The following is a 15,383-nucleotide window of genomic DNA, read 5'->3' on the forward strand; positions in this document are numbered from 1 at the left end:
TCACCCCAGCTGTGCCCCATGGCCACAGCCCTAAGCTCTGTGCCCCGTAGTCCCTCATCCCGTGGCTCTTTTGGGGCAGGCCACGTGCTGAGCGGTGTGCTGCAAAATGAGATGGAGCTCAGCCAGCACCAGCTCTTTCTTGAAGGCACTGCAGCACTCCCCACCAGCACCCTGGCAGTAATAATAAGCCCCGGGGGGCACAGAGTGTAGCATCCACAGCAACGGGACGCAGTGCTGCTTACTGCAGCCTCAGGGGCCCCATGGAGCAGAGGGGTTTGGCCCTGCCACCAGTATGCAGGAGCAAGGTCCGGCCCCATGCCCACAGCTCACCGCTCCCCAGCCCCACTGATGTGAGTAGCACAGACCAGACACAGGCCAGGGCTTTTGGAAATAGACTCTTATTTCCTACAAGCTCCAGGTGAGCTCAGGTTCCAGTCCACAGCGCCTGCCTGGCCCCTGGTACCTGTACATTGCTGTGCTGTGGTAGCCAGGCCCCAGCATGGGCTCCTCCGCAGGGCTCCAGGTGGGCACCTTCCCAGGCAGCCAAGCAAACACAGCAGGGCGGAGCCCATCACACCGGCCCACTGCCACCCTGCTACGCACAGAGCAGTGCCCGGCCCATGCCCTCTGTGCCCAGCATCCAACAGCCTCTGTGCAGCCCTGCCACGGCAGTTCATTGAAATCTGAGAACACAGGACTAATAAATAAGAAGGCAGTAGCCTCTGCAGGTCTGGCGCCTCCTGCCCAGCACCGATGGCCTGCTGTGGGCTGTGTGTCTCTGCGGGCTGTGCTGGCACTGCTGCTCCCACGCCGTGCAGCCACTCTGCTCCCATCCCACCCTGACAGGCACTACCCCAGGCGGACGCGGAAAGTGGCAATTTCCATGGGGTGCAGCTGGATGTTGGTGCTGTTGGAGGCCGTGCCCAGTGGGTACATCAGGGTCAGCGAGGTAGGCTGCAGGGAGCTCAGCTCCAGCCCCTGGAACAGGCTGCCCAGAGCCAGCTAGAGAGAGACGAGTGGGTGCCACGCATGAGCAGGATGGGGCAGTCCCACACCATGCCCACCAGCAGCTGCTCATCCCCTCAGCACCCAAAGCACCGTGCTGACCCTGCCCAGCCTCTGCCCGTCCTCACTGAGGAGCGCAGTGCCCATACAAGGCTCCACAAACCCCCGCTGTGCATCTTGCAGTTTTGCTTAGGCAAGGGGCAGAGCTGGCTGAGTGCAGCTGCAGTGTGGGACCTCTGAACAGCCACCAGTTCTGGGATGTTGGTGCTAGGGGTCTGCAGGCCCCTCCTGCCCCTGCCCTGGCTTGGCTGGAGGACAGGATGCTTGCAGCGAGCCCAGTGCCAGGCACAGCAGGGTGCCCCGGTGCAGCTCCTACCTGGCCCTGGCTGGTGGTGCAGTTAAACCCCAGATTCTTGGCCTCCAGGCTGCAGTCAAAGCCTTTGCGGTGTAGGATCAGGGCTGCCTCAGCCGAGGGCAGTGAGTCGTCCTGCAGGAGCGAGGGTCATGCACAGCACTGTGCAGCAGCACCCCCAGGGTCACCCACCCCACGCAGCACGGGGCCACCACTCACCTCTGCCTGCAGAGTCCGCAGGTTGAGGATGTGGAAGTCACAGGGGAGGGTTGTGGAGAGGGGTGTGAAGGAGCGCAGGGCCGGCAGGGCTGGCTGCTGGGCCACCGGCAGGACCAGGGCCTCGGCGTTCAGGTGCATGGAGGTGAGGTGGCTCAGCAGCGAGGGGAAGCTGACCGGGCGGCCGTCCTGCACCTGAAAGAAGCAAAGTCAGCACTGGCTGCAGCGCCGGGGCAGCGGGCCCTCCAGCTCCATATGGAACCGGCACCAGGCGCCCGGAGCCCCCAGCCACAAACAGCATCTCCCTCCCCATCACCCAATGGCCGCCACACACAGCCCTCTGGTGGGACTACAAACCGCTACAGGCCTGGCTAGGCTAGTGCTAGCAGCTAGTGCACGAGACTGGGAGCGACAGCAGGGCCGGGCCGGCCGTTACCTCGGGGCTGCCGGTCCTGGTGCCAGGGAAGCCCAAGGCTTTAAGCACGGAGGCCAGTTTGGAAAAGAAGCCGGAGCTCTGAACGGGTAAAAGGGTGCAAGGATGGAGAGCAACGAGGTGACGAGAACACGGTGATGAGCGTGTGATGACAGCCTGCCCCACAGAGGGACAGCCACCACCACCCCCTGCACACTCACACCCTGGGCACCATCCCCGCAGTGCCGGCAGGGCGCCCTGCAGCCATCCACACACCGGTGTCTATGTGTTCCACACCCCCGTGGGCTCTGCCCAGCCCCACACCCTGCCCATGCACCTTGTTGGTGCTGCTGCGGCGCTCCAGGAGGAGGCGGAACCGGTTGCAGGTCCGCTTGTTGTCCTTCAGCCCTTGGCCCAGGCCCCGGTTGTCATCCTGCATGAGGCGCCGGTCCAGGATCACCTCCAGCTGGCCTGCAAAGAGCCCACACTGGCTCAGCACCACCCGGCCGCCCCACATGGCCCCAGCAGCCCCACAGCTCTGCCTCACCGCTGCCCAGGCTGGCGACCCCCAGGGCCTGGGCTGTGTGCAGGGTCAGGCGGCTCTGCGTGTCCTGGATGTAGGCCATGGCGGGCATGGGATAGAAGTTGGCCTGCAGCGGCAGCTTCTGCTGGTACCTGCGGGGCTGGATCTGTCGAGGGATGGGGTCAGGAGAAGCAGTGGTGGGGCACCATCCCCATGGGCAGCTGCATCCCCCCCAGGCTGCTGGCACACCTGGAAGCCATTGAGGTCTGTGAAGAAGGTGTCATCGCTCTCGATGTCGGTGCTGAAGCGCACGGCCAGCTCCTTGTTGACATGGTCACGGATGTCCACCAGGAACGACATGTCCAGGGACAGCCCCTCCAGCCCTGCGGGCAGCACTGAGGGTGGGCCCTGTGGGCAGCATCACCCCATGGCCCGGACCTCCCTGCGCAGCCTCACATCATCACCTGGTACGTTGTAGAGCCGCACCACGGTCTGGACATGCTGGTAGGAGCTGGAGACCTCAGAGAAGAGCGGACCCTCCGTCACTCGCACAATGGGGGGGTCCTTGGGGGCATAGGGCTGTGGGGAAGGAGGGCTGCGCTGAGCCTGCTGCTCCAGGACTGTCTCATGGCCGTGGGCATGACTGCCAGCCACACTCTCCAGTAGCCCTGTACCTTGGCCTCGCCATCAGGCAGGAAGAGATAGGCTCCGCTTTTGTCCTTGGACGTCCGGGTGCCGTAGATGAAGAACTCGGTGCTCACACGCTGCTCCCACTCGTCCCCAGCACGGCGGAGACTCTGCAGGGTAAAGGTGGCACGGCAGTGAGCTGCCCTCGCAGGAGGCAGCACTGAGGCACCCACCCTCCTTCAGCCCCCAGGCCTGCACCCACCTGCAGCAGGCCGGAGCTCCCTGAGAAGCAGCCGCGCAGGTGCTGGCTTTCCAGGCAGAAGTCGTCTGGGGCAGCCGGGAAGACCTGCACGGGGACGGCGTCCTGCTTGCGCACAGTCACATCCCGGCCGTGCAGGTACAGGCGGACGGAGGACTGCAGAGTGGTGTGGCCGTCAAAGGACTTCTGCAGCTGCAGCACACGCAGCCCCAGTGCAGGCAGGCGGGCAAGGATGGAGAGCTGTGGGCAGAGGGAGCCCTGAGCCAGCAGCTCCACAGAGGGCACTCGAGTGCTGCTGGCAGGGCCCCATGGCAGCAGCGGGCAGCGGGGCACGTCCCACCTGGTAGACGTCAGGCACCACATCGGTGGCAGAGCCCCAGTGTGCAGAGAGCTGGGCAGGCAGCGGCTGCCCATCCTCAGACAGCACACGCACGTGTGGGGTGTCCACCAGCAGCGGCACCAGGCTCAGGCGCTCCTGCTCCAGCGGGTTGAACACCACCAGGAACCTGCGGGGTGGGGTTGCACGGGGATGGCTCAGCTCATGGCATCCCGTGTGCCCTGTGCCTGCAGCACCCAGCAGTGCCACGCGCCCATATCGCCTGCCCACAAGACCCAACTTGGGGCAGCAGGACGGAGCCATACCGCGGTGAGGCATCCAGTTTGACCACAGTTCTCTCCGGGAGCGAGTCCTGGTTGAGGCGCGTGTCGTCCTGAGGAGATGTGTGGGTCAGAGCCAGGGCGTCCCTGTGAGCCCTGCCCGGCCCAGGGACCTGACACCCCCCCAGACCCCCAGCCCACATCAGGCAGTGCAGCTCACCACGCTGAGGAACGGTGTGGCCGGGTCATAGCGGTACGAGTCCTTGTCCCACAACACCAAGTAATGTGCGGCATTGATGATGACACGCTTCAGGTTGGTGAGGGAATGCAGCAGCCTGGGGCACAGCACTGCACAGTAAGCCACAACCCAGGGGCCCCATAGCCATAGCCATAGCCATAACCACAGCCATAACCATAGCCATAGCCATAACCATAGCCATAGCCATAGCCATAACCATAGCCATAACCATAGCCATAACCATAGCCATAGCCATAGCCATAACCATAGCCATACCCACACCCAGCCCCACACCCAGCGGCCCCTGCCCGAGTCAGACCCCGGGGCCATGCCCTGCCACCCACACGCACCGCACTCCGTAGTCAACCACCACGGCCTCCTTGGCGGTGCCAGTGATGGCGTCGTGGTGCTGGAAGAGCCCCAGGTTGCGGCGGGCACTGCTCAGCAGGCTGTAGTCGGACAGCGGGTAGCGGCTGCTGGCGCCGGCGCGGCGCGTGTGGGCCAGTGCCAGGCTGAACAGGAGCTCTGCCCCCCTGCGCAGGGACAGCGTCACCCCCCGCCCTGCCCTGGGACCAGCCCCCAGCCGCCCCCAGCCGCCCCTCACCGGAGATGCGCCTCCAGCACACGGTCCAGACTCTTGTAGAAGGGCCGGGAGGTGAAGTAGCCCGTCCAGTAGTGGTCCTCCCGGTCGGCGTAGGAGAAGAAATCCCCGCTGAGCACGGGGAACCCAGGCGGCCTCATCCCCGGCACGATGCCCACCTTCTTGTACAGGGCGTCGAAGTAGTCAGACAGCGTCCCAAACTGCGCCTGCGGGGGCACGCAGCTCTGAGCGTGATGAAGCACAGAGGGGCTCCTCCCGCCGCCCACCCCCCACCCGCATTCCCCCCCACGCCGCTGCCCAGCGCCGCTCCTGGGCCGCTCGCCCTCCTGCACCTGCCTGCACGTGGAGCTGGGGCTGGGCGTTGAGGAAGTCAAAGATGCGCTGGTAGTTGAGGAACTGAGCGTCCCACTCCTGCGGTTTGTCATAGCGGAAATCGTCCCCCAGCGGCACCAGCAGCACTTTGGTGCGGTACAGCTTGGACTTCTTGCGGTACTGGTCCAGCAGGAGCTGAGCTCTGCCGTGGAGTCAGGGCGTGAGGCTGCGGGCGGCCGGTGCGGCTCAGCGCTGCTCAGCCCCGCACTCACAGCACTCACCGCTCCGCCACGTTGGCCTCAGTGATGGCACGGGGCGGCACCTTCCAGGGGCAGTTGATGCGGCCGCCTGGCAGGCGCTTAAAGTCGAACTGGCAGCAGATTTTGGGGTCTGGCCCGCAGGTGTGGGGCACGTCGTAGCTGTAGAAGGGCATCATGTGGCAGAAGATGTCGGTGCTGGAGTCGGGGTCTGCAGGACCAAGGGCAGACAAGCATCAGCAATGGCTCTCCCTCTGCTGTCTCCTAGCAGAGGAGCCAGAACACCCAGAACGTGTGGGGGCACAGCAGATCTGACAGCAGCCAATGGCACATTCAGGTGACACCTTGGGGCCGTCCTGCAGAGCAAAACCACTGAAGAGCAGAGCCCCCCCTGCCCTGCACTCCACTGCCCAGCCACGCAGGACAGCAGCCAGCAGCTTTTCCCAGCTGCCGCCACTCCTGCAGGTCCCCCCCCACCATGGCCACCTCCCCAGCAGTCCCTCACCCCACGTCTGTCTCCACATGAACTCCAGGTTCTGGGTGGCAGCAAAGTGCTTCTTGATGGCGTAGTGCACGCGCTGGATGACCATGCCTGTCAGGTTGGAGCGCTTCAACAGGTAGGGCATGGTGGAGCTGTACCCAAAGGGGTCGACGGCCCAGCCCGAGCGCGGTGTCACGCCTGGGGAACAGGGACCGTCAGCACCCCTTGTGGTTCCCCCCCAGCATCCCACACCTCCAGCCCTGCGTCCTGCTCAGCTCTCACCAATGTTCTTCTCCAGCCACTGGTGCCCCTCGATTAGCTGGTCGATCATGGCAAAGTAGTGGGAATTCGCCTCGTCGGGCATCACCCAGCCACCCGTCACCATCTCCAGCTGCCCATTTCCCACCAGCCTGCGAAGGGCACCCATGCAGATGGGCAGCACTGTAGTGAGCTGCAGCAGAGCCCGGCTCTGGGCACGGATAGGGAGTGCGGGCCCTACCTCCGCACTGCAGCCCGCTTCTGGGCACTGATGTTATCCCACCACTTGGAGAAGAAGGAGATCTCAGACCAGATGAAGCGTCGGCGTGGGTCCTCCTGCATCTTCAGCACCATGCTGTTGAGGATGTGCTGCGTCTGGTCATAGTAGTACTTGTCAAAGGTCTTGATCCAGCCTGCCGGCGCAAGGGGGGTTGTCATGGGGGGTCTATCAGGCAGGGCAGGGGCTGGGATGGCTCCTCCCCTCCGTCCGCCTTCACCCCGCTTCTCACCAGGGTCATTGTGGGAGTGTGGCACCACGAACACCTGCAGGGGCTCAGTGTCCCACTCACTGGGCTCGTAGGTGATATCGAAGCCCTGCTTCCAGACACCGCCGTCCTGGTTGTCGAAGGGCAGCAGGGCGTACACGGCCAACATCTGCGGGGAACAGAACTCAGGATGGACCGCAGCCCCCAGCAGCGTGCAGCCGCCGGGCTCCTCTCTCCCCGCACAAGCACCGCGGATCCCTCCCAAGACCCTCACCTGCAGGTCGGGGCTCTCGCCTCCGGCCCCCAGGGCGAACTGGCAATCCTGCGGGGACACGGCGAGGAAGCTGGGCCGGCTCTCGGGGGGCAGCGCCCAGGAGCCGTTGTCGCGGCGGGGCGGCGCGGGCTGCCCGTCGGCGTGCGCCGTGAGCTCCAGCACCGAGTCCTTGATGTGGCTGATGATCTCGTGGTTCTCCTCCAGCAGCTGCTCCAGCTGCTCGATGCGGTTCTGCAGCACCGAGATCTGGCTCTGGGGACGCGAGCGCTGCGGTCACCGCGCTGTTCTGACCCGGGTCTCCCGCACGATCCCCGCATTATCAGCCCCGCGCCCGCTCACCCGGGGGAAGTTCCCCCCGCTCTGGTGGCGCGCAGGGTCGTGCTGCACGCGGTCCAGCATCAGGTAGAGGGAGAAGACGGCCACGCAGAAGATGGCAGCTCCACACACTGTCACCTGCTTCTTCAGCTTCATCCCGCAGCGCCGCGGGGCACACCTGGTGCGGGCAGAGGGCGCAGGGGCAGCCCCGGCTCCGGACTCGTCCGCCGCGCCGTACCCGCGGCCCCGCCCGCCGGGACCCCCCCCCGGTGCCGCCTTTACTTCCCCCCGCCGGTCCCCCCCACCCCCCCGTGCCCTTTGCGTCCCGCTCAGCCTGATCCGGGGTATTTATAGCCGCTGACGCCGCGGGGAAGGCAGAACGCGGCCCCCATTCAGGGCCGGCCCGCAGCCGCCACGGGGGGGGGGGAGACGGCGAGCGAGGGGAGTCGGGGGCTGCGCCGAGGGGGTCGGGGCCGTGCGGCCCGCAGCAGGGCCGGGGCCGGGGCCGGGAGAGGGGGCGGGCGGAGCGGGAGCTCCCGCAGCCCCGGCGCAGGGACGCAGCGGAAGGGCGGGGGGCGGCCCGCGGGGGGCTGTGCCCGGCCGGAGCGGTTCCCCCCCCACCTCCGCCCCGCTCTTACCCTGCGCGGCTCCGCGACCCGGCCCCGTCCTTACATCGCGCCCGGCCTCCGCCGGCTGCCGCGGTCGCGATGGGCCAAACCCCGCCCGCCGCCCCGCCCAGCTGCCCGGCCCCCGCCCGCCGGGACGCGGCGCTGCAGCCCCGACGGCACCGGAGCTCGGGGTCGGGGCGGAGCGGCGCCGCCGAGTGCGGGTCGCGCCGCGCTGCCCGGCGGAGAGAACGGCGGACGCGAGGATGCGGAGCCGACTTTTATTCCTCTGGAGCGCGCCGCGGCCCCGCCGCTCTCCGACCCCGCCGCCGGGGCGGGCGCAGCCGCTCAGCGGTGCCGTTTGCGGATGGCGATGAGGTCCTGGTGGACGGCCCCGAAGCTCGGCCGCCTGCGGGGGTCGTACTCCCAGCAGCGCTGCATCAGCCGGTACACGTCCTCGGGGCACTGCTCGGGGGGCTCCAGCCGCACGCCTGCGGGCCGCAGAGATGGACGGGGCGGACGGACGGCGGCCCCGGTCCCTCGGTCCCGCTGGGGACCTCGAGGTCCCCCGGCCCCGCTGCCCCCGCTCACCCTGTTCGATGGCCTCGCGCGTTTGCTGGTTGCTGAGGTTGGCGTAGGGCACGGCGCCCAGGCTGAAGGCCTCCCACAGCAGGATCCCGAAGCTCCACACGTCGCTTTCCGAGCTGTACCGGCCTGGGGATGCGGTGGGCAGTGGGGGACGATGACGCCGCCGCCCGGTGGGAGCCCGTCTGCCGGCCACCCGCCCCGGGGGCGCGCAGGACGCTGCCGCCCGGTCTCCGGCGTTCCGTGGCACAGCCGGCCCGGTTCCCTCCCCAGTGCCGTGAAGGTCCCGGGCTGTGCCCATGCCACCCCATACCGTAATTCAGAGCCTCGGGGGCAGTCCACTTCACGGGGATCTGCTTCATGCCCCCCGTGGAGGCATAGACACCATCCTCCTCCTGCCGCGACATCCCGAAGTCGCTGATTTTCAGGGTGTTCTTCTCTGTCACCAGGCAGTTGCGGGCAGCCAGGTCCCTGGGGGGGTGGGGGGGGCCCGTCAGCTGTGCACCCATTAACGGGGTCCCCGCTCCACTGCCCCCAGCCCACCTGTGGATGCAGTGCTTGCTCTCCAGGTACTCCATGCCCGCCGCGGCATTCTCCGTCATCTTGATCAGCTCCTTCACCTTCAGATGGGGCCCCTCGCTGCGCAGGAAGCTCAGGAAGTCCCCCCCTGCAACACACGGTGTGGAGCTGCTGGGCGGCTGCGGTGAGCCAGGTCGTGTGCCGGGCTGAGCTCACTCGCACACACAGCGGGGCTGCAGAGGCCGCGGGACTCACCCTGCACCAGCTCCATGACGATGTAAATGGGCTGCTTCTGGGTGCAGACACCGATGAGCCGGACGATGTTGGGATGGTTGTACTGCTTGAGGATCCTGCGGGGACAACAAACGGCACTGCAAGCAGGCGGGGCCCATCCGCCCCCAGCACAGCTGCCTCTGTGCTGAGCCAGGGACTCTGCCCGGCCAGCGCTCAGCCACAGCACCGCTGCGTCCCAGTGGGTCTGAGCGGCCCCGAGTCCTGAGGATTCACAGTGGGCTGGGACAGCGGCAGGCGCACGGACCTGGCTTCCTGCAGGAACTTGGCCTTCAGCTCTGGCGGCAGGGTTTCCCGGCAGGATTTCACCGCCACGGGGGTGTTGTCCGCTCGCAGGCGGCCGCTGAACACCTCTCCGAAGTTCCCCTACCGAGGGACACGGAGGCGTCGGCCGAGCTGCCAAATGGGCGCCCGCGGGTGTCCTGCTGCCGGGACCCGGCGCCCAACTCACCCGGCCGATGCGCTCCCCCAGCAGCACATCCTCGTGGTTGAGCACCCACTTGTCCTGCGGGCAGCAGACACGAGGGCGGTGAGCAGCCCCAGCTCCGGCAGCGCTTCCACCCGCCCCGCAGCTCCCCATCGTGCCAAAGCCCTCCCGTGGGCGGATGGAGGCGGCCGCTGGGGCTGAGCTCCGCGCAGGGCTCTGCCGCCTCCCGCTGCCCACCCTCACCTTGAGCACGGCTCTGGTCAGGACGATGCCGCTCTTGCGGGTGATGGGCTGCTGGCTCTGCAGCAGGTGGTCGACGAGCAGCGGGATGGTGGGAAAGCCATCGCCTTCCAGCCGGTACAAGTTCTGCAGGGAGGGAAGGCTGCGGGGTGACCTCTGTGTGCCCGTGTGGTGGGATGTGTGAATGGGGAACTGCACACGTGGGGTGTGTGAATGTGTGGGGATGGATGCGTGAGGTTGCATACACGCACGTGGCACAAGCTTGTGTTCATATGCACGAAGCAGGCTCACACCCTGTGCTCCAGGTTTGGTTCATACAAGGATACACAGAGTCACAGCCACACGCACACACCCCATGCACAGACACCAGGGTCACTCCCCGTGGCTGCACACCCAGGGCAGAGCTCCAGCTCCTGCCCACTGCCTTGTCTCCCCCGGTGCCACGGTCACTCACATCAGCAGCCTGGATGATGAAGTGCCGGGGCTGCCCGTCCCACAGCACGCTGAGCACGTACTCCTGCTTCCCCTGGCTCTCCCGTACCAGGAAGTCCCCGCTGCAGCTCAGCAGCTCCTGCACCTCCGAGCGTGGGATGGCCCCATGGTACCAGGCCTGCTGGCTCAGCGGCTTCTGCACCTCTGGGATGAGGGGCATGGGAGGTGGCAGCTGGGTGAAGATGAGACGAGTCCGTGAGACGTACCTCCAGGTCCTGCAGCAGTGCAGGGGGAAGGGGCAGCAGGGCAGAGGGGCTGCTGCAGGGTGGGGAGTGCGGCTGGAGAGCAGTGGAAGCAGGACTGCAGGGCAGGAGAGGAGGGCAGTGGGTGCTGAGGGGCTGGGAGGTTCATCAGGACAGGGTCAGAGCAGCTGCAGGTGCCCAGGGCCTCACCGAGAACCTGGGACTGAAGATGCCTGAGATATGGTTCTTGATGGTCTCCAGCGCAGTCACCCCACTGCGCTCCTGATCCTGAGGGAAAACATGCTCTGTCTCCCAGAAGGACATTGTGTGGAGCCACCAGAGCCCAGCAGGCCCCAGCCCTGTGGTTCTGGTGGCCACGAGGGGGGACTCACCGTGGAGGACACTGACTGCTGGTCCTCCTGCAGGGGCAAGGCAGGAGGGGGCTCCCCAGAGCCCAGCTCTGCCAACTTGTTGGCCAGCATATCCCGCTGTGCTTGCAGCTTGGCTTGGGTGCAGAGACATCCCTGCAGCTGCTGCTGGGCCTCCTGCAGCCCCTGCCGCTTGCCCAACAAGCGCACCCTGGGGATGGGATGCAGCAGGTTCAGCTCCTGCCCACCCAGCCCCAGCCCAGCTCTGCCACCTACTGCACCTCACCGCTCCCCAGGGCTCAGCGCCATCTCCTCGTCCCGCAGCTCAGCCTGCAGCTCCCACACCCGCTGCTCCTTGCTGCTCGCTGCCTCCTTGCTGGCCAGCAGCTCCTCCTCAATGGATGTCAGCCTGCAAGGACACGGGTGTTGGGTGGGTGTTGAGCCACGTGCCTGCCAGACCCCCTGCCTACGGCCCGGCCCCACTCACGAGTGCTGCACGCTCTCGATAGTCAGCTCATTCAGCTGCAGCTCCCCCTGCTCCAGGCCCTCTGTCTCCTCCAGCAAGCTCTCATCAAAGGTCACTGCTGGCGGCACCTCGGAGTCATACCTGCAAAACCCGGTACAGCACTGACGCTTACTCTGCTGCACCCACCCGGTGGCATTATGCTGCACCATGCTCACAGCCACGCCACTCTACCTGTGGCACTGAACAAAGCTGCTGTACTCAGTGGCAGGGTTGATCATCTCGATGGCATGGGCAACCTCCTGGTGGATGGCCAACACGTCCTCCTGCACCAGGCTGCTGATGCTATAGTACTCCCCAAGAATCTCCTTCCTGCAGGGATGCATGTGCTGGAAGCTGCCACCCTCCTGAGCCCCACGGCCCCGCAGCGCCTGGGATGGCTGCTCCTGGGGTGCCCACAGCTCCAGCCACACGGTGCTGACCCCATCTGTGATGGCTCCGGTGCCAGGGAAAAAGCATGTGTGGGGCAGGCAATGGGGTGAGGACAGCACCTGAGGCTGGGGGCTCTGGGAGGGGGAGGGAACATCTCCAGTTCTTGAGGACAACAAGGGTGCAGGAAGAGAGGAGTTGCTGGGGTGGGACAGCGGGCTGCAGGGCTCTTACAGAACAAGGACCATCTCCTGCTGCAGGCTGTAGAGGGACTCGTGCAGGGTGGGCAGCGCGCGCTGGTAGTGGTGCTGGTGGTGCAACGCGGCCGCCTGCACAGCCAGCACATACTGGTTGTGCAGGGCATAGAGCTTCCAGAGGCTGCGCACATACTTTTCCTTTGCCTTTTCCCGCTCCTTCTCTGCAGGGAGATGGGATGGGAAACACCCAGCCCTCAGCACTGCTGCTTCCGCTGCATCCCCAGGGCCGTGCTGGGGGTCCCGTAGGGCTGCAGGGGACCTGGAGATCCCTGACATGCTGGTGGGGCTGAAGGGGAGTCGGTGGGGGGCACAGCAGGGCACAGCAGGGGGGTGCGTGGGGATGGGGCTGGCACCCACCTTTGCTGGCCTCCTGGTACTTGCGTTTGGCCTGGGTGCTGTCGCGCACCAGGCTGCGGTACTGTGCTTTCAGCTTCTCCACTTCCTGCTGCGTGGTCTGCAGAGGAGGTGCCATCAGCAGAGCGGGTTCAGGCTGAGAGATGAGTCCCCCCTCTGCCCGCAGGGCCCTACCCGGGCATAATCCTGGCTGAGCTGCTGCCACTGCTCGCTGAAGGCCTTGCGAATCTGCTGCTTGTCACGGATCAGCACGCTCAACTTGGCCAGTGGCCCTGCTGCCAGCTCCTCCGCGTGTCGCCGTAGCGTCTGGCTCAGTGTCTCAGTCTGGCTGGCCAGAACCCACCAGGACTGCAGGACAGGGTGTCAGCACAGCGTGGGGACGGCCGCCCGCTTGTGCTGGGTCTGGGGGTGCGCTGAAGTGTCCCTACCTCCCCAATCTGGCTGCTGTGGTCGGTGGCACGGAGCTGCCCCAGGCCCTCCTGTTTCTCCAGCTGAGAGAACATTTGGTGCAGCATCCCTGCGTACTCCCGGTCGCTCTTGGCGCGCTGTGACATCCACTTCTTCATCAGCTCCAGGAGGCGCAGCTCGCTGTCCTGCAGCCGCAGCAGCGCACTGTGCCCCTTCGGGCACCACAGCTCCGGCCCAAAGCCCATGACACCACGGTCCTAGTGGGACGGGGCTGCAGAGCAGTGGGGCAGCCTGAGTTGTGACTCCAAAGCCCACACTGTGCTCAGCTATGTCCAGGGCCTTTTGATTCCCATGCTCCCCCTTCCCTCCCCCCCATAATCTCCCCACAGCTGTGCCCTGGCCAGCCCAGGGGCTGCTTTGTTGGGGGACAGACTGTGCCCTGCACAATCTGCCTTGCAAAACACATTCAAAGCAGGTGGGAGGGCTGCATGTGGCCAGCATGGAGTGGGGGCTGCCACAGGGACAGTGCTAGGGAGAAGGAAGCACAGGATCAAAAACCAGCAGCACTCAGCCATGTGACTAAGGGCAGTGGCACAGTGCCCCCACCATGGCCGGGAGCCCCAGCCCCGTGCAGCCCCAAGCTCTGACCCCATCCTGCCCAAATATGGGGTCAGCCCTGTGCCTATGTCAGGAACATCCAGGCAGGGAGGAAACTGCCGAGCCTGGAGCCCTCCCTGCATGTGGCCCTGGGGTGCTCAGCCCTGCGGCAGTGGAGCAGCCAGCAGCGGAGGGTGCTGCAGCCCAGCTCCACTCAGGACAAGATGTCCCAGCACAGACCACAACCCAACAGAGGAATGGGGCGGTAACCCCCCCCCAGCCCTACAGAGGGATCCCCCATCCCGCCAGCATGTTGCTGGGCATAGTGCCTCCAACCTGCGTGTGCCGCCAGGTCCGTGCTGCAGCGCTGGTGCTGGTGTGTTCCTGGGGTTGGGGCCGGTGCAACTGACCTGACGCAGCTCCGGCACCCAGAGAGGAACAGGAAACCCTGCACTGACCATACAACCATTGCGAGATTTCCTGCGCTTCCTCCCCTCCCTGCCAGTCTGCCGAGTTCGGGGCCAACTGTGTCACGCAGCCTCACTGCAGCTGTCAGCCCCCAGCCCCACCGCCTCTGCCAGCAGCCACGCACCAAGGCCTTCCTGCAGGACACCAGGGCTCTGTTTTGGCTGGACCACGCTGCGGTGCACAGCCCTCGTGGGCCCTGTCCTCAGCCCAGGCCCCTCAGGGATCTGACTCAGCAAAGCCCTTTCAGCCATCCCTGTGCCTGCAGCCACTCTCCCTGTCCTTGCTGCAGGGGCTGGCAGCGGCTTCTGGCCCCAAGGTAACGTTATGGACACCTGTAAGATACAAGTAATCTGCTTCCACTTTTTTAGGGAGTTCCTGACTTGCCTTCCCACAGTTGAGCAACGCCAAGGAAGAGCACAGCATCCCAACACAGCACAGCTCAGCAGTGGGCAGCACAGCACAGCACAGCACGCCATGCTGCTGGAGCTCCTGGGCACCACTAGTGCTGGTCACCCTGGAAACAACCTTTCTCACAGCACATTTCAAGGTCAGAGCAGCAGCCGTGGCACACATAACCTGCCTCCAGCCGCCGCTGCCTGACCCCAAAGCCCATCCTGGAACAGGTTTATTTTCTGAGCTGCTGGTCATCCAGCACCATTTGCTCCTCGGACATCTGCAGCATTTGCACACGCTCAGCGAGTGCTGTGCCAGCTCGCAGCTTATCCCAGCCTGGCGTTGCCTGGCTTCTCCTGCACAGAGCAGGCTGTCCCTGCTGGCTCAGGGCTGGCTCTGGGCACTGAGCTCCACAGGGCTGGGGTCTGACTGTTGAGTCTGTGAGGATGGCTGTGCTGCAGGGCCCGATCCGTGACCGTGATTGCAGACAGCTCCACTCTGCAGCAGCCCCAACCACTGCCTGCAGCAGGAAGGTCACTGCGGGCTGCAGATCATTTGGTTTCACATCCTTCATCCCCTCTCTCACAGAAGAGCTTGGTGCTGCTGTGCTGCATGGGGCTGCATGGGTACTGCAAAGCCAGTGGCCGCATCTCGCCTGCAGTGCCTGTTTGTCCCTGCCTGGAGCTACCAACTCAGCCCTGCACAGCCCCAGCTGATGGCAGCAGGTGTGTGGCTGCAGCACAGCTCCAGGCAGGAGAGAGAGGGGAGAGCCATGGCAGCAGCTCCTGCAGCCATGTGCACACAACTGAGAACCGCTCGTGACCACAGGAGGATGCTGCGGCCAGGACGGCATGAGGGGCTCTGCAGAGAGGAGCTGCCTCCTTGTAAGCATGTGAGGGATGCAGCTCAGGGCTCGCCCTGGGGCCGGGGGCACAGTGAGGTTGGGTCTGGCTCCGTCTGCAGCTCACAGCCCATCTGTAGCAGGAGCGGAGCTGAGGACACCCGGCTGTTCACCCCGGGCTGCCTGCAGACATCGTGCTGCAGCTGAAGGGGCTGCACTGGGCGTGCTGCTGCAGTGTGAGCTCTGCAGCCT

At 65.6% G+C, this 15,383-nt stretch overlaps 2 protein-coding genes across 5 annotated transcripts; both read right to left on the bottom strand.

The window, feature by feature from the left end:
- Positions 1–379: 379 nt before the first annotated feature.
- Positions 380–7,940, bottom strand: MAN2A2 (mannosidase alpha class 2A member 2). Of its 3 annotated transcripts, XM_015873464.2 has the most exons (24): positions 7,851–7,940; positions 7,237–7,390; positions 6,898–7,149; positions 6,648–6,792; positions 6,380–6,551; positions 6,163–6,290; positions 5,905–6,078; positions 5,424–5,610; positions 5,167–5,344; positions 4,834–5,036; positions 4,580–4,762; positions 4,212–4,326; positions 4,037–4,104; positions 3,735–3,900; positions 3,398–3,634; positions 3,183–3,305; positions 2,973–3,087; positions 2,758–2,891; positions 2,533–2,674; positions 2,323–2,456; positions 2,010–2,087; positions 1,577–1,768; positions 1,382–1,492; positions 850–1,002 (listed from the first exon to the last, which is right to left on the bottom strand). In XM_015873464.2, the coding sequence occupies exons 2-24, from the start codon at positions 7,366–7,368 to the stop codon at positions 850–852; spliced, it is 3,522 nt and encodes a 1,173-aa protein (XP_015728950.1). In that variant the 5' UTR covers positions 7,369–7,390; positions 7,851–7,940. The 3 variants fall into 3 exon arrangements, with proteins under 3 accessions (XP_032302778.1, XP_015728951.1, XP_015728950.1); XM_032446887.1 differs by lacking the exon at positions 7,851–7,940 and having other exon boundaries at positions 380–1,002; positions 7,237–7,368; XM_015873465.2 differs by lacking the exons at positions 2,010–2,087; positions 7,851–7,940 and having other exon boundaries at positions 380–1,002; positions 7,237–7,368.
- Positions 7,941–8,064: 124 nt separating this feature from the next.
- On the bottom strand, positions 8,065–15,150 carry FES (FES proto-oncogene, tyrosine kinase). Of its 2 annotated transcripts, XM_015873438.2 has the most exons (19): positions 13,766–15,150; positions 12,853–13,103; positions 12,599–12,772; positions 12,428–12,524; positions 12,048–12,231; positions 11,619–11,756; positions 11,409–11,528; positions 11,208–11,330; positions 10,946–11,132; positions 10,764–10,841; positions 10,334–10,543; positions 9,883–10,005; positions 9,664–9,717; positions 9,460–9,578; positions 9,177–9,271; positions 8,946–9,069; positions 8,716–8,873; positions 8,409–8,531; positions 8,065–8,308 (listed from the first exon to the last, which is right to left on the bottom strand). In XM_015873438.2, the coding sequence occupies exons 2-19, from the start codon at positions 13,075–13,077 to the stop codon at positions 8,166–8,168; spliced, it is 2,475 nt and encodes an 824-aa protein (XP_015728924.1). In that variant the 5' UTR covers positions 13,078–13,103; positions 13,766–15,150; the 3' UTR covers positions 8,065–8,165. The 2 variants fall into 2 exon arrangements, with proteins under 2 accessions (XP_015728924.1, XP_032302722.1); XM_032446831.1 differs by lacking the exon at positions 13,766–15,150 and having other exon boundaries at positions 8,067–8,308; positions 12,853–13,108.
- Between the last annotated feature and the right edge of the window lie 233 nt (positions 15,151–15,383).

Source organism: Coturnix japonica, chromosome 10, assembly GCF_001577835.2.
Source record: "Coturnix japonica isolate 7356 chromosome 10, Coturnix japonica 2.1, whole genome shotgun sequence".
In the NCBI taxonomy this organism is placed as follows: Eukaryota; Metazoa; Chordata; class Aves; order Galliformes; family Phasianidae; genus Coturnix; species Coturnix japonica.

Coding starts and splice junctions, on each gene's coding strand:
- MAN2A2 (XM_032446887.1), bottom strand. CDS start 7,368: ATGAAGCTGAAGAAGCAGGTGACAGTGTGTGGAGCTGCCATCTTCTGC. Junction 7,150..7,236: donor GCGGGGGGAACTTCCCCCGG/GTGAGCGGGCGC, acceptor TCGCGTCCCCAG/AGCCAGATCTCGGTGCTGCA. Junction 3,306..3,397: donor GGAGCTCCGGCCTGCTGCAG/GTGGGTGCAGGC, acceptor TTTACCCTGCAG/AGTCTCCGCCGTGCTGGGGA.
- FES (XM_015873438.2), bottom strand. CDS start 13,077: ATGGGCTTTGGGCCGGAGCTGTGGTGCCCGAAGGGGCACAGTGCGCTG. Junction 12,773..12,852: donor ACAGCAGCCAGATTGGGGAG/GTAGGGACACTT, acceptor CCTGTCCTGCAG/TCCTGGTGGGTTCTGGCCAG. Junction 11,529..11,618: donor AGCTTTGTTCAGTGCCACAG/GTAGAGTGGCGT, acceptor CGGGTTTTGCAG/GTATGACTCCGAGGTGCCGC.